Source organism: Triticum dicoccoides, chromosome 7B (genome assembly GCF_002162155.2).
Source record: "Triticum dicoccoides isolate Atlit2015 ecotype Zavitan chromosome 7B, WEW_v2.0, whole genome shotgun sequence".
Classification (NCBI taxonomy): Eukaryota; Viridiplantae; Streptophyta; class Magnoliopsida; order Poales; family Poaceae; genus Triticum; species Triticum dicoccoides.
The window spans coordinates 348007114-348027337 of record NC_041393.1 but is presented as its reverse complement, the minus strand read 5'-3'; the positions used below and the strand labels follow the sequence as shown (position 1 = coordinate 348027337).

Sequence of the window (20224 nt, the reverse complement as noted above, 5' to 3'; positions counted from 1 at the left end):
GGTTTGGGTTTGTTTGGGGGCTAGAAGAAGCAGAAATGTTTATCGGGGGGTAAAGTGAACCACCCACTTTATTCAGGGTAGTAAAATGGACTTTTTTTTTCTCAGTTATAGAACTTTTGGTCAATTTGTACGCTGATTCAGGGACTAATTTCATCGTCAAACTATGGAATAATTTCTGATCCTTCATGGATAAATTGCTGATTTTTTCCCTTCGTGTCCTACATACATCACCATTTATTACCGAAACAAAAAGCCCTATTTGTCAGTTCCTAATTTTCATATCTTCCAGATAGTTATTTTAAGTTTAGCATCAGACTGTTACCTTAAGTACTTATCCATCTAATAAATAGTTAGTCAAGTTCAAATATGTAAAGTTCGAACTACCTGCAAAGTTGCAGTGCTGTAGATGGTAGCAACTAGCAGAGATTCAGTGTAGTACGAGCTAAGAAGCTGTAAATCCGCATGGATAAGCTTCAAAATATCTACAAACAGTCCGTAGTCAGTTTGTTTGGTTACAATTTGTTTGCTGGAATGTCTACAAGCAGTCATTTTTCCACTTTCCATCTCCACAGATATCCGTGGGCATCTTTGGATGCTTGGAAATTAACAATCATGTAGATAAGTGTACACTGGACTAAATGTTATCCTTAAACGCATCTCCTTCTCACCATCTTTGGATGTCTTATGTGATGAGGATAAGTTGTCTGACGAGTATTGAGATGGAAAATTCTCGTTGTAATTGTCAAATCTGCTCCACACCTCAGGTGTATTTATGATGGCTTTCAGTTTCGAATTTTAGTCTCTAGAATAGTAAAACTATAGCATAATGATTTCCCATCAAATATGGATGGAATAGATAAATCATTATGTTATATGAGAAGCCAGACGAAAATATTATGGTACAGTAGATAGCAGTTTTACTGAAGCCATGTGATCTGATTTTCTGTGGGTGAGTTCCCACTTAAATGCTTGTACATTTGCACTGAATTTCAACTACTAACCCACGTGACATTTTTATTAAGAGTGCATTATTTTGTATCAGCTCAGCGAATTGCAGCTACAGCTCGTGAGCTTGAATTGAGAAGGCCACCTCGAACAGGGATGTAATGTCTTCAGTGGTCATAATTTGCAGGAGGGGGACCTTATGACGTAAACAAAAGAAGAAAAACTCTGGCCGTTGACTAGTCATATGTTCGTCGTGCACATGTATGTGCAATAACGTATTAAAGAGTCAATGCCTACCTTGTATGTAGCCACTTCCTTAGGAAGAGTGAGTAACTTTGGTAAAAAAAACTGAAATATGTTTATTTCTGTTTAGGCATATGATTCTCATTTTAATGTGTTGAACAATGGGTATGATCATCATTCCTGTTAGATATTTGTAGTACACTTCACGCCAACACTTCTAGCCACTTCACGCCAACACTTCTAGCCTATCTTATGTTGGACGGTAGAGAATGCATGGCCTTTGCCTAGTCTAATTGGAATCAAAGGTTTGGTAAATTGCGCATCACTTTGTTAACTGGCTTAGATAGTAGAGGGATATAGTTAAGCTGAATTGGTTGCATTTGATACTGATATCCTGATATTCAGAATGCCAAGTGCTGATTGTAACATCATTAAAAGCATTAAATGTGTAGGCACATGAGTTTACAAAGTTTATAGACTCATGTGAATCATCTAAAACATCAGATTTGCATGTTTATGACCTATTTGATCTAACATCTTTTGTTGAATACCTTGTAGGATTACATAGGAAATAAGAGGCTAGAACTGTCTGGTTAACTAGTATCCTTGTTGTCTGAGGTCCTTGTTTTTTTTATATTCATTATTTCATTTCATTAGATGGTTGCATTATGTGGTTTTGTCAGGGCTTAGTTCAAAACAATTAATTCCCTTGTTGTCAAGAGTATGAGAACACAAAATAAAAAGGCCCAGCCAATGAATATTAAGCAGGTGCATATATTGGATGCTCATTTTGTAAAAAAAAAACTTTTTTGTATTTAACTGCAGTGCGGCAGTGATGCTACTATAGTGTAGCACCTTGGAATTGTACTCAATTCCTTTTGAACCGTTTCTTTGAATTGTAGTATGTGTGTGTGTGCAATCTACTTTTATATTGATGCTAGCGTTTTGCCTTCATGAGCTTACTAAGTGAAGAACTACCTTTCATTAAATTTTTCTAAGCTCATAAAGTCCACACATTAAAATGCAATTGAACTACAAAGCTTGGTAAGCAGATCAACAGTATTTTAGCATCGTGTGTGAAAATATGAAATAGATCAGTTGTGTGCTCTTAAGGAGGGAGATTATCCCGTCAATTTTGTATGTGTACTTAAATTAGATGATCTATTGGACAGACACTTTTTTCAATTTGACCTAGCAAGCAAAACTTAGATCCCACAACTATTTGGCCTTTTTCGAAAGCCACAAGTCAATGCTTATTTTTTGCTGTGCAGTTTAGCTCTTCGATATTATTCCCTCCGTCCAGAAATACTTGTCATCAAAATGAATAAAAAGGGATGCATCTAGACGTATTTTACTTCTAGATACATCCCTTTTTATCCATTTTAATGACAAGTATTTTCGGACGGAGGGAGTAGTACTGTGTAGTTTAAAGTAACAATCTCCTTACCTTTTTTAAGATCAAACCATTTTGCACTTCGCTGCTTGCTTATAAAGAATTAAAGATCGAAAATTTTGGTTATACATTTTTTTTCTGAAATATACTTCCTTCTGTTTAGGCATATGATTCTTGTTTTTTATGTGCATTCTTTGGTCATGTATTTTTTTAATATACTTCTCTCTTTGTAGACTCCATTTGTTGTACCCTTTTTGGGATACTTTTAACATAATATATATGTTTTGTCGATTCAGCCTCCAAATGAAAAATAATAAACAGCATAAGGCTACTTTTGAAATTTGGCCTGCTTGCGATGATTTTCTATGCAGGAGAGAATTCAGTGTTACCTGCTATGGTGATGTCGACGTTTCAAGTCAGGTAGTAGAAGTTTTGGAGAACGTAGGCAAACCAAAAATCTCTGCCAGGGTATCTGAAGATCAAGAATTCAAGATAGATGGTGGTTTCTTCTCGGGGCTGCTAGGAATGGAGAGTGGGGCTTCTGCAACCGTAACCGTCACGCGACAATCTGGGTTGCATATATGGATCTAGTGCTGATCATGCAGAAGCTATTGTGTGCTCCAAGCACTTTAGTTTGCATCAGGTTCTGGAATGCAAAGAGTGGTACTAGAAACTGATGCTAAGACACTAAAGCAAGCTCTTTTGTAGGGAAGTGAAGTTCACCCTTACTAATTTTATTGACAAGAGGAATGTGTCTTCTAAGTGTGTATGTAATTGTGTTGCACATTGTTTACCCAAGCATGGGGCCCTTATGGCACTCGAATGTGTTGTGCGTTGATACACCCTTTCATTGTAATGACATGGTGATAATTTTTGTAGTCCTATATGAATTAATTAGTACAATTTGTCAGTTCTCTAAAAAAATTGTGTTAAGGAATCTCCAACAACGACCCTCAAAAATTTAGCCTGGCAATTATGGCAACTGGGAAGAAACAAGTAAGCCGTCTGCACAACACCAGTCATGTGGCGGTACACAAGATAATTCTTTGCTGGTTTAGTTAAAGTTGTATACTGGTTGCAGGAATTTGTACTGCCGCTCCTGATAGTATACTTTCTCAAAATAATTGTGAAAATTTGTTCATTTAGTTTATGTTGGACCCACATTTTCTCAGGATGGTTTTGCTGGACGGCAGCAAAGCCTCGCTGGCGCACCTTATTTTTTTACATTGCCTTGGTATTCTCTTACGTTGGTCATTGATGGAGTCCAGAGGCGGCCTGTCACTTTTCTAGTTGTCTTATGTTGCATGCAAATCTACAGTGCGTACCTTGATGGTTCGTGATCTGTAGGTAACCAAAACGAGCGTCATCTTTCATGTTTTTTATCTCTTGATTCATATCTGATTATCTGGTGTACTGGAGTAGTAACAGACCTCCCATTCAAGTAAGGAACAGAGTCCTATCTCAAAAAGGAAATATCAGAAAGGCAGCCATCATTTTTGGCCGCACATTTACGTAAATCACTTAATCTTACAGTGGTCCAGGGGAGCTTGATTGGTTTCTCAGCTCATGTTGTAACTGTACGTCATGCACCGTAAATTTACCTCAAGCTTTATTTTCCTTACGGTGGAGTAGGCGCACGGGATTGTTCCACCTTCCATGCCGTAATATTACCTCACCTGTGTGCTAAGTTTACTTGGCGTGAGTTGCTACCACGGTCTGGCTAGGGTGAAGAATAAGAATTCTTCACCCTGGGTGACGAATAGTCAATCCCTATATACGGTGGCGCTAAAGTGAGCGTGAGCGTAAAACGCTAATCCTGCGCTTCGGCCAGGGTAAACGCGCTGCTCGGCCATACCAACTAATCATCTTTCCCATTCTATAGTATAATCCCTAGCAAAAAAAAAGTAATGGAATTAAATTCGTTATTATGTGCATGCCGTACCCTCCGTCCCGCCCTGTACTACCTACTCTCCTAACAACTTGTAGTAAAATTCCTGCTAAATATAGTAACTGAATTAATTCGGTTACCAGCACACGAAACACCTTCTCCTAAACCTTAGGATTGCCCGTAAAAGGCCAACACCTTCTAGTAATGTTGTAAACTCTTTACCATGCAACCCTGAGCCTAGTTTGCTCGTAATTTGCATCCATATGATGTCAATTCTTACTCTTTACATGTTTTACATAACCTAATTTGATAGTAAGAAAAGAACTTGTAGTAATATCATTGTAAACTAGTACAAGAAATACTATTTTACCACTCAAACTAGGCATGAGATTTGATAGTAAACCACTATGTGTTTTGTAAGATGCCACACTCTGTTATAACTCAATTTTGGGTTGACTTTTGATGGTAATATGCTTAGTGCTTGGTGGTAAATATAATAGATTGTCTTACCACCCACTGCTATAGGGAGAAACTTTGATAGTAAAATGGTAGACTTCCTTACGACTAAATTTTGGATTGATTCTTGATGGTAATACAATATGTGTTCCATAGTAAATTTAATAGATTCTATTATCACCCACTAGGTCACGGAAAGGATTTCCACGCAGTGGATTAAATTAACTGCTTCGTTCGCATGGCGTGGGCGGAGCGCATTACAATGTACTATGAGCTCAGGCATAGTTTAGCTCAGGCATATATATATGTTTTGGTCATAGAGTTGTGTTGTGATACCGTTTGTTTCCATCCCACGGTGTGTATTGAACTATGGATATAATGTGCACGTTGTGGATAGGTTCTCGGAATCACTATACTTCTACTAGCGGGTTATCTAAATTACGGGGTGAAGCGACTTGCCTATGAGATGGAAATGCATTAACCATCTCCTCTAGGACTTGTGTGGGAATCTTGGTTCCCTGTCGGAATGTTGCTCCCGAGGGGATTGCTGAACCAATGATTTCAGGCTTTCCGATAGGAGATGGCGCTTGGTCAGTGCAGTTTGGGTTCAGGCGCTAATCTCGGCTTCCCATATGATTCATGTGCTAGATTAGTATAGTCTTGATCCCAGGGTCCGACATATACCAAATAATTTGTAAGTTATGCTTAACCAACAAGGACTTTAATATTCATTCACCTTGCTGCAATTTGAAAATTAGATGGCTCATACAGATGCAATAAATTCAGAACAGAAAATATTTAGATACTACAACTAACTTTCATGTTTTCTGATTAACAGCAAGAGGAGTCTATACGAAATAATCAGATCGATTATAGATTTACATGTATAATCAGGCAAAATTATTATAAAATCATTTGAAAAGAAATGTAAGAAATGTATCAGAGAACATACCACATGCAAGTCTTCCACCAGCATTTCCAGTACTGAGGCTGAGCTCATGCCCACCTATAATGAAAGAATAAAGAATGAAGCATCTGAAACTGAAGGGGACAAAGATTTAAAACAAGTAGAACTACGCATACCTTTTCCCAAGTCATCTTCAAGCTCATGAACAACAAACGCTCTCCCAACAACTGCATTAGGGCCAGTCAAAGGAATCTGTGTAGAAGTAATTCTCAGAAGTTGGTAAACCAAATGTTGGAACTTAAACCTACCACACTGCAACTTATTCTAAGAGTAAGAATAAGATGTCTGATCTTTACCTGGCTATCGACAATGGTTGTCTCCGCCACACCTAAACCACCACAATTAAAAGACAGAACCCATAAAATAAGTTAAGGTCCAACAAGACAACTTCTGAAAGAAACATGAGAAATGTGTCAGTGATTGTTGCAGGTTATACCTTCAGCATTGGCAACAATGTTTCCCAGGTCACCCGCATGACGGACTTCATCTTCTGGTGCACCATGTGTCAGGCCGTTTGGGTTAAAATGTGGACCTATAAGATAAAAAATTACATTTTAAGTGATGGGACATAGGTATGTACTCCCTCCGTCCAAAAAAACTTGTCCCAAGCTTGTCCCTCAAATGAATGTATCTAGCACTAACTTGGTGCTAGATACATCCATTGGAGGGACAAGTTTTTTCGCATAGAGGGAGTAGTATGTTAAACGACAAAATGGTTTAATTAATTTTTGCAAGTATCTTCTACTACCCATATAAAAGCACGAAAGGGCGGAGAACCAATTCATCCTATCCATCAAATCTTGCGATCAGATGGTTTACATCGTCCCAACATACTAAACATGTTGCTATTAGCTGCTAGCCTCTCTCTTTGACAAGTTAAAAAACGCCACCTCCGGCTATCCTCTCCCCACGCACCTTGCACAATGCCCCGCCCGCCAAAGCCCCACGGCTCGACGACTTCACGCGCTGGCGGACAGGCGGACCTCCGCCTCCACGCGCTGGACGACCTCCGCCCGACCACCTCTTTCCCGACGCGTCGGCTGACTGGCGACCACCTTCTCTACGCGCCGGCGGACCTCCGCTTCGAGGCACCAACGGACCTCCGCCCCAACATGTTTCCCGCCCTCACCTGTTTCCCAAGGCGACGTCGGACTGACGGACCTCCGCCTCGACGCGTCGGCAGACCTCCGCCTCGACCTCTGCCTCCCCAACCAGCTGAACGAGCGTCGCTTTTGTTCTTTCTGGTATGGATCCCTTCCCCCTCTTCGCATGTGTCTTCCGCTGTGTGCGTCGCTGCGTGGGTGTTCAGTTTGTGCGGGTTCTATGCCTGGATCGCTAGCATGTGTGTGCTCCATTAGTGAATGACAAATTTCTGAATTTTTGTGATGAACAATGTTTACGTCCGTTTAGGCAGCTTACCGGCATCCATCATGGTCTGCCATTTTAGAATTAATCAAGATTACCTTTCAGGCTTCTTCCGTTGCCTAGCAAGTGAGCTGATGATCAGGAAATCATGTTTAACTATCAATAAGTGATCTCATTTCTTGGTTCAGTGAAGTGATTATGTGGATCTTGTGAGGAAAAAAAGATAGGCCAAGAAGCCTGGGAGGTTGTCTACAGTAACTGGCCTGGTATGTGACCTGCTTGCATCTTTTCCTGATTACCTCACGACTGCAATTGTCTACGTTTTATATTAACCATCGTTTTATCAATTTAATTCATGAGTTTGTTTTCTCGATTTTTACATGTATGCGTTGATGACATGAATCTGAATATATATTTGCTTGACAGTGAGTGCTGCTGAACATGTAAGTATAGCCGGGAGAGTCATGTATTCGCCCGATGGCATAACTCACCAACCCCGAGCCGTTGCCGCTCTCGAAGACATCTTAATATTAAACAGCAAGTATTATATTCATCAAGAGAGTTTCATCACTACGTGGTGTTAATTTTGATCCATATGATTTCTCGCACAAAGAATGCATCTATATGACATGAGGTTAGTCTTCTGTAACTCCTTTCTGATCTATTAATTATTAAGCATCCTATCTCTTGGTCTCAACTCCACCTATGTTGTCTCAACATAGCCGGTCCCAAGCCCGGGTGAAGGAGGAGGGTTGTGATAGGCTTGGCAAGCCAACGTAAAAACTCAGCCACTCTTATGGAGATGAAACCCAAAAGATTTTCATTGGGGTGTAACCCTCTCAGCGACGCGCCACATCGGAACCCGGGTGTGGTGGAAAATGGGCAAGGGCCGGGCCATCACCCCCCAAGTGGCGCGCCATATCTTGATCCGGATACGGTGGCAAGTGAGCGAGGATCGGGTCGTCGCATCCTTAGTGGCGCGCTACATCGGCGCCCGGATGTAGTGGAAAATGAGCAAGGGTCTTCGCATTTGACTCGACGAGTGCGAAGGGTAAGGAAGCTAGCCGAGCCTAGGAGGATTCGCTTAGGTAGGGTCTCTAACAGGGAAGCTTCGGGAGCTAGTTGATGCAGCAGTGAGGAGAGGTGTTGATATCCTTTGCGTCCAAGAAACCAAATGGAGAGGACAGAAGGCGAAGGAGGTGGAGGATACCGGCTTCAAGTTGTGGTACACGGGGACGGCTGCAAACAGAAATGGCGTAGGCATCTTGATCAACAAGAGCCTCAAGTATGGAGTGGTAGACGTCAGGAGACGTGGGGACCGGATTATCCTGGTCAAGCTGGTAGTTGAGGACTTGGTTAAAATGTTATCAGCGCGTATGCCCCGCAAGTAGGCCACAATGAGAACACCAAGAGGGAGTTCTGGGAAGGCTTGGAAGACATGGTTAGGAGTGTACCGATTGGTGAGAAGCTCTTCATAGGAGGAGACCTCAATGGCCACGTGGGTACATCTAACACAGGTTTTGAAGGGGCGCATGGGGGCTTTGGCTATGGCATCAGGAATCAAGAAGGAGAAGATGTCTTAAGCTTTGCTCTAGCCTACAACATGATTGTAGCTAACACCCTCTTTAGAAAGAGAGAATCACATCTGGTGACTTTTAGTAGTGGCCAACACTCTAGCCAGATTGATTTCATCCTCTCGAGAAGAGAAGATAGGCGTGCGTGCCTAGACTGTAAGGTGATACCTGGGGAGAGTGTTGTACCCCAGCATAAGCTGGTGGTTGCTGACTTCCGCTTTCGGATTCGTGTCCAGCGGGATAAGCGTGCCAAGGTCGCTAGAACGAAGTGGTGGAAGCTCAAGGGGGAGGTAGCTCAGGTGTTCAAGGAGAGGGTAATTAAGGAGGGCCCTTGGGAGGAAGGAGGGGACGCGGACAATGTGTGGATGAAGATGGCGACTTGCATTCGTAAGGTGGCCTCGGAGGAGTTTGGAGTGTCCAGGGGAAGGAGAAGCGGAGATAAGGATACCTGGTGGTGGAATGATGATGTCCAGGAGGCGATTAAAGAGAAGAAAGATTGCTTCAGACGCCTATACCTGGATAGGAGTGCAAACAACATAGAGAAGTACAAGATGGCGAAGAAGGCCGCAAAGCGAGCTGTTGGTGAAGCAAGGGGTCGGGCATATGAGGACCTCTACCAACGGTTAGGCACGAAGGAAGGTGAAAGGGACATCTATAAGATGACTAAGATCCGGGAGAGGAAGACGAGGGATATTGGCCAAGTCAAATGCATCAAGGACGGAGCAGGCCAACTCTTGGTGAAGGACGAAGAGATTAGGCATAGATGGCGGGAGTACTTCGACAAGCTGTTCAATGGGGAGAATGAGAGTTCTACCATTGAACTGGACGACTCCTTTGATGAGACCAGCATGCGATTTGTGCGGCGCATCCAGGAGTCTGAGATGAAGGAGGCTTTAAAAAGGATGAAAGGAGGCAAGGCGATGGGCCCTGATTGTATCCCCATTGAGGTGTGGAAAGGTCTCGGGGACATAGCGATAGTATGGCTAACCAAGCTTTTCAACCTCATTTTTCGGGCAAACAAGATGCCAGAAGAATGGAGACGGAGTATATTAGTATCAATCTTCAAGAACAAGGGGGGTGTTCAGAGTTGTACTAATTACCGTGGAATTAAGCTGATGAGCCATACAATGAAGCTATGGGAGAGAGTCATTGAGCACCGCTTAAGAAGAATGACAAGCGTGACCAAAAATCAGTTTGATTTCATGCCTGGGAGGTCGACCATGGAAGCCATTTTCTTGGTACGACAACTTATGGAGAGATATAGGGAGCAAAAGAAGGACTTGCATATGGTGTTCATTGACTTGGAGAAGGCCTATGATAAGATACCGCGGAATGTCATGTGGTGGGCCTTGGAGAAACACAAAGTCCCAGCAAAGTACATTACCCTCATCAAGGACATGTACAATAATGTTGTGACAAGTGTTCGAACAAGTGATGTCGACACCGATGACTTCCCGATTAAGATAGGACTGCATCAGGGGTCAGCTTTGAGCCCTTATCTTTTTGCACTGGTGATGGATGAGGTCACAAGGGGTATACAAGGAGATATCCCATGGTGTATGCTCTTTGCGGATGATGTGGTGCTAGTTGACGATAGTGGGACGGGGGTAAATAGGAAGTTAGAGTTGTGGAGACAAACCTTGGAATCGAAAGGGTTTAGGCTTAGTAGAACTAAAACCGAGTACATGATGTGCGGTTTCAGTACTACTAGGTGTGAGGAGGAGGAGGTTAGCCTTGATGGCCAGGTGGTACCTCGGAAGGACACATTTCGGTATTTGGGGTCAATGTTACAGGAGGATGGGGGTATTGATGAAGATGTGAACCATCGAATCAAAGCCGGATGGATGAAGTGGCGCCAAGCTTCTGGCATTCTCTGTGACAAGAGAGTGCCATAAAAGCTAAAAGGCAAGTTCTACAGTTAGGTGTGGCGGAGATGCGTATGTTGAGATGGATGTGTGGCCACACGAGGAAGGATCAAGTCCGGAATGATGATATTGATGGATAAGTCTGTGTACTAGGGTCCTTGTGGGGCTGCAGCACATGGTCCTTGTGGCAGTTAGGAGGATAAAGTCCTGGACCATCAAGGACTGGCTGTTAGGATAGAGTTCTGTTCTTGATCAGTTAGCATCTTAGATTAGCATCTTAGACTAGCATCTTAGACTGGCATCTTGGCAGCATCTTAGCATATGCCTTGGCTGGCTAGCAGCCTATAAATATGTATCCCCAACCCCTCGGGTTGGCATGGCATTGTGTGAGAAATAAACCAACGAAAATTGTCCCAACTCTCCTAGTGTCATCCACAACTATCAATGCTCAGGTTGAAAGGTCTAACAAGTGGTATCAGAGCCAGGTTAACCTGCACCCTGAGCATTTTCTGTGAGCAGCCCAAGTCGGTAGCAGCAGCTGCTCCGTCTGCCTCTGGTTACCTTCCTCCCTCCGGACTGTCGAGCAGCAGCTCATCTTCATCAGCCTCCTCTTCACGCAACAGCCCCCCTGCAGCGAGCCATGTCTGCAGGTCGCTCTCAGCACACGGCTACCTCGAGCATGCGGCGCCGGCAAGAGGCCGAGCGCGCCGTGGCAGAGGAGCGTGAGCGAGCGGCTGTACCAGCAGCTGCTGCGGCGGCAAGAGTGTCGAGGCTGGCTGCAGCGGAGCTGGCAGCAGCCAGAGCGGAGGTAGAAGCAGCCAGGGCGGAGGTAGAAGCAGCAGCAGCAGCAGCCCGTGAGGCTACGGCGGATGCCAAGGCACTCCGCGGCAGCCCCGGCAGCTCCAGCAGCACCGCGCCTGCGGACGACGGCGCCGACGCAGATCGCGCCAAAGTGGCGCAGGAGCGGACGGCGCAGTGGGCAGCCGAGCACGCCCGCGCTCCAGGTGGAGGCGCGCACCGCGACGACGGCTGCAACGACCAGGACCGCGGCCTCTACGAGGTCCGGACTGTGGTCAGGGATGTTGGTTCCAGTGTTGGGTGGCCTACCCTCACTAAAACCAACTACGTCGAGTGGGCCGGGATCATGAAGGTCAGGCTCCAGGTGCGGCGCATGTGGGAGGCAGTCTAGGACAGCAACGTCGACCACCTAGAGGATCGACGGGCACCGGACGCCCTCATCGCCGCAGTCCCGCCCGAGATGCAGTTCTCGCTTTCCAACAAGCGGACTGCCAAGGAGGCTTGGGACGCCATCGCCGCAGCACGCATCGGCAGCGACCGTGCTCGCAAGTCCACCCTGCAGGCACTTCGTAAGGAGTGGGAGAACCTGGGCTTCAAGCCAGGTGAGGACGTTGATGACTTTGCTCTCCGTCTCAACACTCTGCTGCAGAAGATGGTGAAGTTTGGCGATGCCACCTACACCGAGGAGAGAGCTGTCGAGAAGCTTTTTCGGTGCATTCCCGAGAAGTACAAGCAGATGGCTCGCTCGATCGAGTCGTTGCTGGACCTCTCCACGATGACGATCGAGGAGGCGATAGGTCGACTCAAGGTCGTCGACACCGACGAGCCACAGCCCCCCTCGGGGCCCGTCACCACCAGCGGGAAGCTGCTCCTAACTCGGGAGCAGTGGGATCCCAGCCTTGGTGACAGGAAGAAGGAGGAGCCTTCCTCCTCGATGGGCGGCCGCAAGCGTGGCAAGCAGCGTAAGGCGCGAAGAGGCCCCCCGGGCAGGGCACAAGGACGTGCCGAAGGTGACGCCCGCGGAGGCGCCAAGGACGGCGCCGCCGGCAAGCCCAAGCCGGCACAAGACAACAGTTGCCACAACTGTGGCCGGTTTGGCCATTGGGCCAATGAGTGTCGGCAACCACGACAAGGCCAGGCTCACGTCGCACAGGCGAAGGAGGAGACGGCTCTGTTCATGGCGCATGCAAGCATTGAGCTACCCTCGGCGACTCCAGTCGCAAAGGCTTTCATCCACCTCGATGAGCCAAAAGCACACGCTCTTCTCGGCGATGGCTCCGGGAAGGACAAGGCTACGGGGTGGTGCCTCGACACCGGCGCCACCCACCACATGACCGGTCGAAGGGAATTCTTCGCCGAGCTCGACTCCGATGTGCGAGGCTCCGTCAAGTTCGGGGATGCCTCCGCTATGGAGATAAAGGGCGTCGGCTCCGTCATCTTCACCACCAAGATGGGAGAGCACCGGCTGCTCACCAGTGTCTACAAAAGGTCTAACAAGTGGTATCAGAGCTCCGTGCCGCACAGGTCTCCGTGCACGAGCTCCAGCTTCTCCTTAGCCCGAAAACTCGCCTGTTGGGAAAAGGGGAGTCGTCTCTGCTTTGTCAGTACGCAGATGTCGCAGAACTGCTCCACATGGTCGAGGCATGGCAGGCCTCGCACCATCTCCTTGGCACTTAGACGCTTCAGGGCCTCAAAGTGAAGGTGCCCAAAGCGCTCATGCCACTGCCACGCCTCGTCGTCTCGACGGACAGCGAGACAGACCGGTTGTGCCACCTGCACATCAAGGACGTAGAGTCGATTTTCACCTCTGGGCACCTTGGCGAGAAGGCGACGCTGGCGATCCCAAATGCGTAGGACCCCATGCTCAATCAGCACGCGTGAGCCGTTCTCATCCAGCTGTCCCAAGCTGATGATGGAATTCCTTAGCGCGGGGATGTAGTAGAGATGGATGCGGTCGAGCAAAACCGCACCTGGGAGCTCGCTGACCTCCCCCGTGGTCATCGCGCAATCACCCTTAAGTGGGTGTTCAAGCTGAAGAGGGATGGAGCCGGCGCCATCATCAAGCACAAGGCTCGCCTGGTGGCCCGAGGCTTCTTGCAGCAGGAAGGAGTCGACTTCGACGACGCCTTCGCTCCCGTGGCACGGATGGAGTCCGTGCGACTTCTCCTTGCGCTGGCTGCCCAGGAGGGCTGGCGTGTCCACCACATGGACGTTAAGTCGGCATTCCTCAACGGCGACTTGAAGGAGGAAGTCTACGTGCATCAGCCACCTGGGTTTACGATTTCCGGCCAGGAGGGCAAGGTGCTCCGCCTGCGCAAGGCTCTCTATGGCCTGCGGCAGGCACCCAGGGCGTGGAACGCCAAGCTGGACTCCACGCTGAAGAAGATGAGTTTCGAGCAGAGCCCGCATGAGGCTGCCGTCTACCGACGGGGGAGTGGAGGAAATGCCCTGCTGGTGGGCGTCTACGTTGACGACCTGGTGATCACCGGCACCAAAGATGCAGAGATGGCGGCGTTCAAGGAAGACATGAAGGCCACGTTCCAGATGAGTGACCTGGGGCTCCTCTCCTTCTATCTAGGGATTGAGGTGCACCAGGACCACTCCGGGATCGCGCTTCGACAGTCCGCCTACGCCAAGCGCATCGTTGAGCTAGCTGGGCTCACCGACTGCCATCCAGCTCTCACTCCGATGGAGGAGAGGCTGAAACTGAGCCGCGACAGCACGACGGAGGAAGTGGATGCTACGCAGTACCGACGCCTTGTGGGGAGCCTTCACTACCTCACTCACACACGGCCGGACTTGGCATTCTCCGTCGGCTATGTCAGTCGGTTCATGGAGCGACCAACGTCGGAACACCAGCAGGCAGTGAAGAGGATCGTCCGCTACATAGCAGGGACCCTCGACCACGGCCTCCACTACCCTAGGTGTCCTGGGACAGCACACTTCGTCGGGTACAGCGACAGCGACCACGCCGGCGACATCGACACCAGCAAGAGCACGAGCGGGATCCTCCTCTTCCTCGGCAAGTGTCTCGTGAGCTGGCAATCAGTCAAGCAGCAGGTGGTGGCCCTGTCCAGCTGTGAGGCTGAGTACATAGCGGCCTCCACCGCCTGTACTCAGGCGCTCTGGCTTGCTCGACTGCTTGGTGATCTTCTCGTTCAAGACACCAGAACGGTGCAGCTCCTGGTGGACAGCAAGTCCGCCCTGGCCCTGGCAAAGAACCCCGTGTTCCACGAACGGAGCAAGCACATCCGACTGAGGTATCACTTCATCCGCAGCTGTGTGGAAGAAGGGAGCATCGAGGCGAGCTACATCAACACCAAGGATCAGCTCGCAGACCTGCTCACCAAGCCCCTTGGGAGGGTCAAGTTCCTCGAACTTTGCTCCAGGATTGGGATGATTCAACTCTCCCACAAGACGACGTACAAGACTTAGGGGGAGAATGATGGATAAGTCTGTGTACTAGGGTCCTTATGGGGCTGCAGCACATGGTCCTTGTGGCAGTTAGGAGGATAAAGTCCTGGACCATCAAGGACTGGCTGTTAGGATAGAGTTCTGTTCTTGACCATCAAGGACTGTCAGTTAGCATCTTAGACTAACATCTTAGACTAGCATCTTAGACTGGCATCTTGGCAGCATCTTAGCATATGCCTTGGCTGGCTAGCAGCCTATAAATATGTATCCCCAACCCCTCGGGTTGGCATGGCATTGTGTGAGAAATAAACCAACGAAAATTGTCCCAACTCTCCTAGTGTCATCCACAACTATCAATGCTCAGGTTGAAAGGTCTAACAGATATACGAGATAGAGTTGGGGTAGCACCAATTGAGGAGAAGCTTGTCCAACATCGTTTGAGATGGTTTGGGCATATTCAGCGCAGGCCTCCAGAAGCTCCAGTGCATAGCGGACGGCTAAAGCGTGCGGAGAATGTCAAGAGAGGGCGGGGTCGACCGAATTTGACATGGGAGGAGTCCGTTAAGAGAGACCTGGAGGATTGGAGTATCGACAAAGAGCTAGCTATGGACAGGGGTGCGTGGAAGCTTGCTATCCATGTGCCAGAGCCATGAGTTGGTTGCGAGATCTTATGGGTTTCACCTCTAACCTACCCCAACTTGTTTGAGACTAAAGGCTTTGTTATTGTTGTTGTTGTTGTTGCCTATCTCTTGGTCTCAAAGTTTTCAAGAAAATGATTTATTTTGTTTAGTGCCATTGAAGAGATGTGGATAAAAGATATCAAGTCGTAGTTTCATTGTGCATCATGCTTTTTATGGGGGTTTCACTGCTTTTCTTTTTTGCATGATTTCTCAACATGGTAGCATGGTCTATCATATTAAACCTCTTGTTTGTGTGCTAGATCTATTTCGCTATACAGGCCAACATGTGTCGGGTGCATGTAAGACTCCATATATAGGATCCACATCATAATGTTCCAATCCATAGGTTCCATCCCCCTTTATCTTTCTCAATCTCGATTCAGTTGGTTGTATTTCTCGTTTGCAGATAATTTCAAGATGATTTAAGTGAAGTGACGACTTGCATGTATTTTCAAGATGGTTGCAATTAGTAATCCCTAAAAACGATAGATTGAGTGAGGCTGGGCTGTATGGTTGAAAAATCCTATATTTACATTTGTTCTCTCCAATATCATGTAGCGGTGTGATTATTTTTTGCAGTTTCCATAATTACCATTTTCTCTTATTCTAGCTTATGTTGTTGTGTTGACAACACTGGAGGGATGTTACTGAAGGAAGATTCAATAATAGGTCGAGTTTCTGTACTTACTGATTATATATATTGGCATATGACCATAACTGAACAATGTTGAATTATCTTCTAAATTAGTATGAATATTTTTCTGCTCAAAAACAGTTTTTGTTAGGGACACACTATGGATCTCTTGATTACTCACTACATATAGAGGATTCGATTACAGAGTAGCCATTACAAGGAACTGAGAAAGAGGAAGGGAGAGAGCTGGAGGTAGGGGAAGAGCCGCCACCGCCGAGTTCGTTGATCCACTGGATGCCTCGTCTGTCCCTTGGCCCTCGTACTTCTAGTCGCTGTTGTAACGGCCGGCTTGGCCCAGCCCCTCACTAACAGCCCAACATAGCAAGGGGGCTGACATCCCCTCCCCCTTAACAGCTGGCTTGCCCTCAAGCCGGTAGCGGGTATCTGGGAACGGGAGAGCGTGCACGATGCATGCATCGCGTGTTGCTTCTTCGCCGACTCAAGGACCCTGCATGATCCAGTTGCCGACATCCCTCCCTCCGTGAGACTCAGCTTGACCCCAAGCCGACATCGCCGAGGATCGCCTGGGTCCCATGGTGCTTGATGTTCCTGGGCTTGGTTGGAGCCGCAACGGTAGCCGAAGTCAAGGTAGACTGCAATGATGGGGAGGTAGTACTTGCGGCCGATGAAAATCCCGTCGAATAACGTGGTGATGGCGTAGTCGTGGCTAACACCGTCGCGGTCGAAGCCGAGGTAGCACTTGTGGTGGGTGGAGCTTTGCGCAAAGATGGCAACGACGGTGATGACACCCATCCCTTCTTGAAAATGCCCTTGAGTCGATTGGAGTCCAAGCAATCGATGCAGTGAAATGCCGCTCATGTGGATGAGGAAACGGACAACTAAGATGATGATACACATCCCTCCTGCAAAGACCTCCCGGCGAGCCAATTCCAGTGACAAACGCAATGCGAGCCCTCCAGGATCCCAAGAACCGCCCCGCTGGTGGAGCGGAGAAGCTGAATAGAGCTGAAACAGGAAACAGATGTTGTTGTAGGCATCAAGCTGCATGTTGAAAATGTCCAGCAGACACGCCAGGAATAGCACAAGCTCATACGACACATGCTGTACTGGAAGTTCTCTAGTTAGACTATTGCTGGAAGTAGTATGGCAGATAGCATTGCAGTCTGCTACTCCGGATCGACCATCCGGTCCAGATGCTTGCCAAACAACCTTGCTGTCTTTACTGCTCCCATACTTCTCTAACCATTTGCCAAATAAGCCTGAGGTAGTGCACACACACTTGCACTGAGTGTTACCAATCTGTACGCTTGCATAAGTGGGAATCACCCAGGGCTGCACTGAAGCATCTACAGATATAGCAGGAGTACCTAGACTTGCCATTTGTCCAAAATACGCACCAGGTGGTCTCTGATTGAAAGAGAGTAGCAAACCTCGGTCGTGATAAGTTCTCTGCTCACACTTGTGAACAACAACAGCATAAGTTTCATACAATTTCATATATGCTCGAGCATCTTGGAAAAGTGCCCATACTAATGGATTTTTGTCCTCTGATGCTCTCTTTTCTGTAGGTAGCCTGATCAATAGTATCCAATCTGGTGTACGTTTGAAGAAGCAGCACTGAAAATTGGTCAGTATGGCAAGCTGAAGTTTGGTTCTTGAACCACCATCTAATTGTTCAGGTTTGCATTCTCTAGCAAAACGCCCACTCCCCTTCAATTGCTCTTGGCTAAAAAATTGCCAGTGCATTGGCACGCTCATTACCCTTGGATAGAGCTGACCACACATGCAGTGCTCGAACCCCACATGTACTGTTCGGCAATTGCATGAAAAAGATGCCCATTTTATCTTCAGCTGGGTGGTGTCTTGATTGAAGTCGAACAGTGGCCATGGTTTTGGTCGTAGCTTGGTTCCATGATAACTCTGCAGCTCGGATGAAACAAAGAACCTACGGGTACAAGAAGTTTGTCGAGCTTGAGCATGAAACTCATAGTATGACTGCAAAGAAGATATAACTGGCACCCGTTCTGCATCAGTGAATTTCACAGTGTCTTTTTGTTGCATTAGCTGCTGACTCGGAGTAGGAAGAGATCTTGGCACCAGAGGGATCCAACAAATAACCTTCTCTAAAAGAAATGTTCTCTGCTGCGCACTTTGCAGACACCACCAGGATTCTCTCATGATATGTAGATCACTAGAACCATGAGCACTAAATTTAAATTCCCCTTTTGGTAGTTCAAACAAGACCTGTACTGCTCTGTAGTTGCCTGAACATGTATTTAAGGTTCCACTGCAAAGTATTTCCTTCACCATTGTCTTGCTTAAATTCTTCGGACTAGTTGATGGCCACATGAGCAACCTTGGATAATCAGGTATATGGTGCCAAATTTCATCAGCTTGCAAATTGAAAGTCTCTTCTATGGAAATCAGCTCACAAGAAACTGAATATGGCTCATGCGGGTAGCTTGCATCCGAATCTGACTTGAACGACGGCCACGGTCTAGGCCTGAACAGGAGTCCCATGTGTTTGACCCTCGCTCGTGTAGGTGACGGCCATGGTTGCCATTGTAGTTCATCCGCTTGCAATTCTTCTATGGGCAACACATATGCGATGATGTCCTTGGTGCCATTGCCCAACATAGATGCCTGGTCGGGGAAGGTGTTGACAATGGCCGTGGGCGATGAAGGAGTAACGGCTGGGTGGAGCACTGACTTGAAATGGTTGGTGTCGCGAGGGAAGCATTTCATCGAACACCCGGTCAGCGTCGGTGCAGCAAGGTCGTTGGGGACGATGAGGGCGACGCGGTGGTCCACCTTGTTCGTCGCTCGGGTGGAGGTGTTGACAGAGAGGGCATTGAGCTCCTGCACGCCGGCCTTGGGGTCGATGTCGGTGGTGGTCTTCACGGGAGAAACGACCTCGGCACTAGAGGGAGTGTTGGTGCCGATGGAGGCCGTTGCTTGCACCGGAGTGAGCTGCTCGACTGCTTGGTGGATGGGGTCGACCATTGGCTCGAGGTGCACGGCGGTGGCGACACCATGGACCTCACCGACGTTGTTGGTGGTGTCGACCTGGGTCGAGCACTCCGTCGAACACGTGATGGGCACCATCGCGATGCACACCGGGGCTGCATCATGGGCGACCGGGGGGATCTCCCCTGGGCCTTGGTGGTGGAGCTGGGGACGTCGGGGGCGGGCGCCGACGAGGCATGCGTCGTGGTTGAGGCCGCCGGATCGACAAGCGGGCTGGCCATGGGAGGATCACCCACCCGTGCAAGCCCCAACACAGAGCTCACCTCCTTCGCCTGAGCGCATAATTGCTTGAGATACCACAACAGCTGCTCATTGGCAAACATTGCATCCCACTCTGGTGGTTTGACAGCCGGCATGGCGTCGTCGCCAATGGAATTGAGAGAAAAATTGGGGGAAATTGAGTGGGAAGGGTGGTGCCTGGCTCTGTATACCAGATGTTAGGGACACACTATGGATCTCTCGATTACTCACTACATATAGAGGATTCGATGACAGAGTAGCCATTACAAGGAACTGAGAAAGAGGAAGGGAGAGAGCTGGAGGTAGGGGAAGAGCCGCCGCCGCCGGGTTCGTTGATCCACTGGATGCCTCGTCTGTCCCTTGGCCCTCGTACTTGTAGTCGCTGTTGTAACGGGCCGGCTGGGCCCAGCCCCTCACTAACAGCCCAACATAGCAAGGAGGCTGACAGTTTTCTATGATATTTTGCAATTTCCATGTTTCGATTGAGCTTCTTATGATCTATCAGTAAGGCCTCTCAGGTTTTAGAATTGTGATTAGATCGTTGTATATAAGCCAAAATGAGTCTATGATAAGGGAAATAAACTGACTACGCTTACGGTATGAATGAAACTGAAGAGTGAAGTGATATTTCTTTCTACCATTGCATAGCTTTACCATCACCGATCCATGTTAAGTGTGATTTGTTTGTCTGTGCATTATTCGGATACAGAGGAT

General features: G+C 47.6%; 1 protein-coding gene across 1 annotated transcript in view; it reads right to left on the bottom strand.

Moving 5' to 3' along the window:
- Nucleotides 1-20224, bottom strand: part of LOC119337278 (superoxide dismutase [Cu-Zn], chloroplastic) — a 35375-nt gene that overhangs the window by 13917 nt on the left and 1234 nt on the right. The window contains exons 4-7 of the mRNA XM_037609394.1: nt 6329-6424; nt 6189-6220; nt 6009-6084; nt 5878-5931 (exon numbers count right to left, since the gene is read on the bottom strand). Of these exons, the coding sequence (XP_037465291.1) occupies nt 5878-5931; nt 6009-6084; nt 6189-6220; nt 6329-6424 (258 nt within the window). The remainder of the gene's footprint in view (nt 1-5877; nt 5932-6008; nt 6085-6188; nt 6221-6328; nt 6425-20224) is intronic.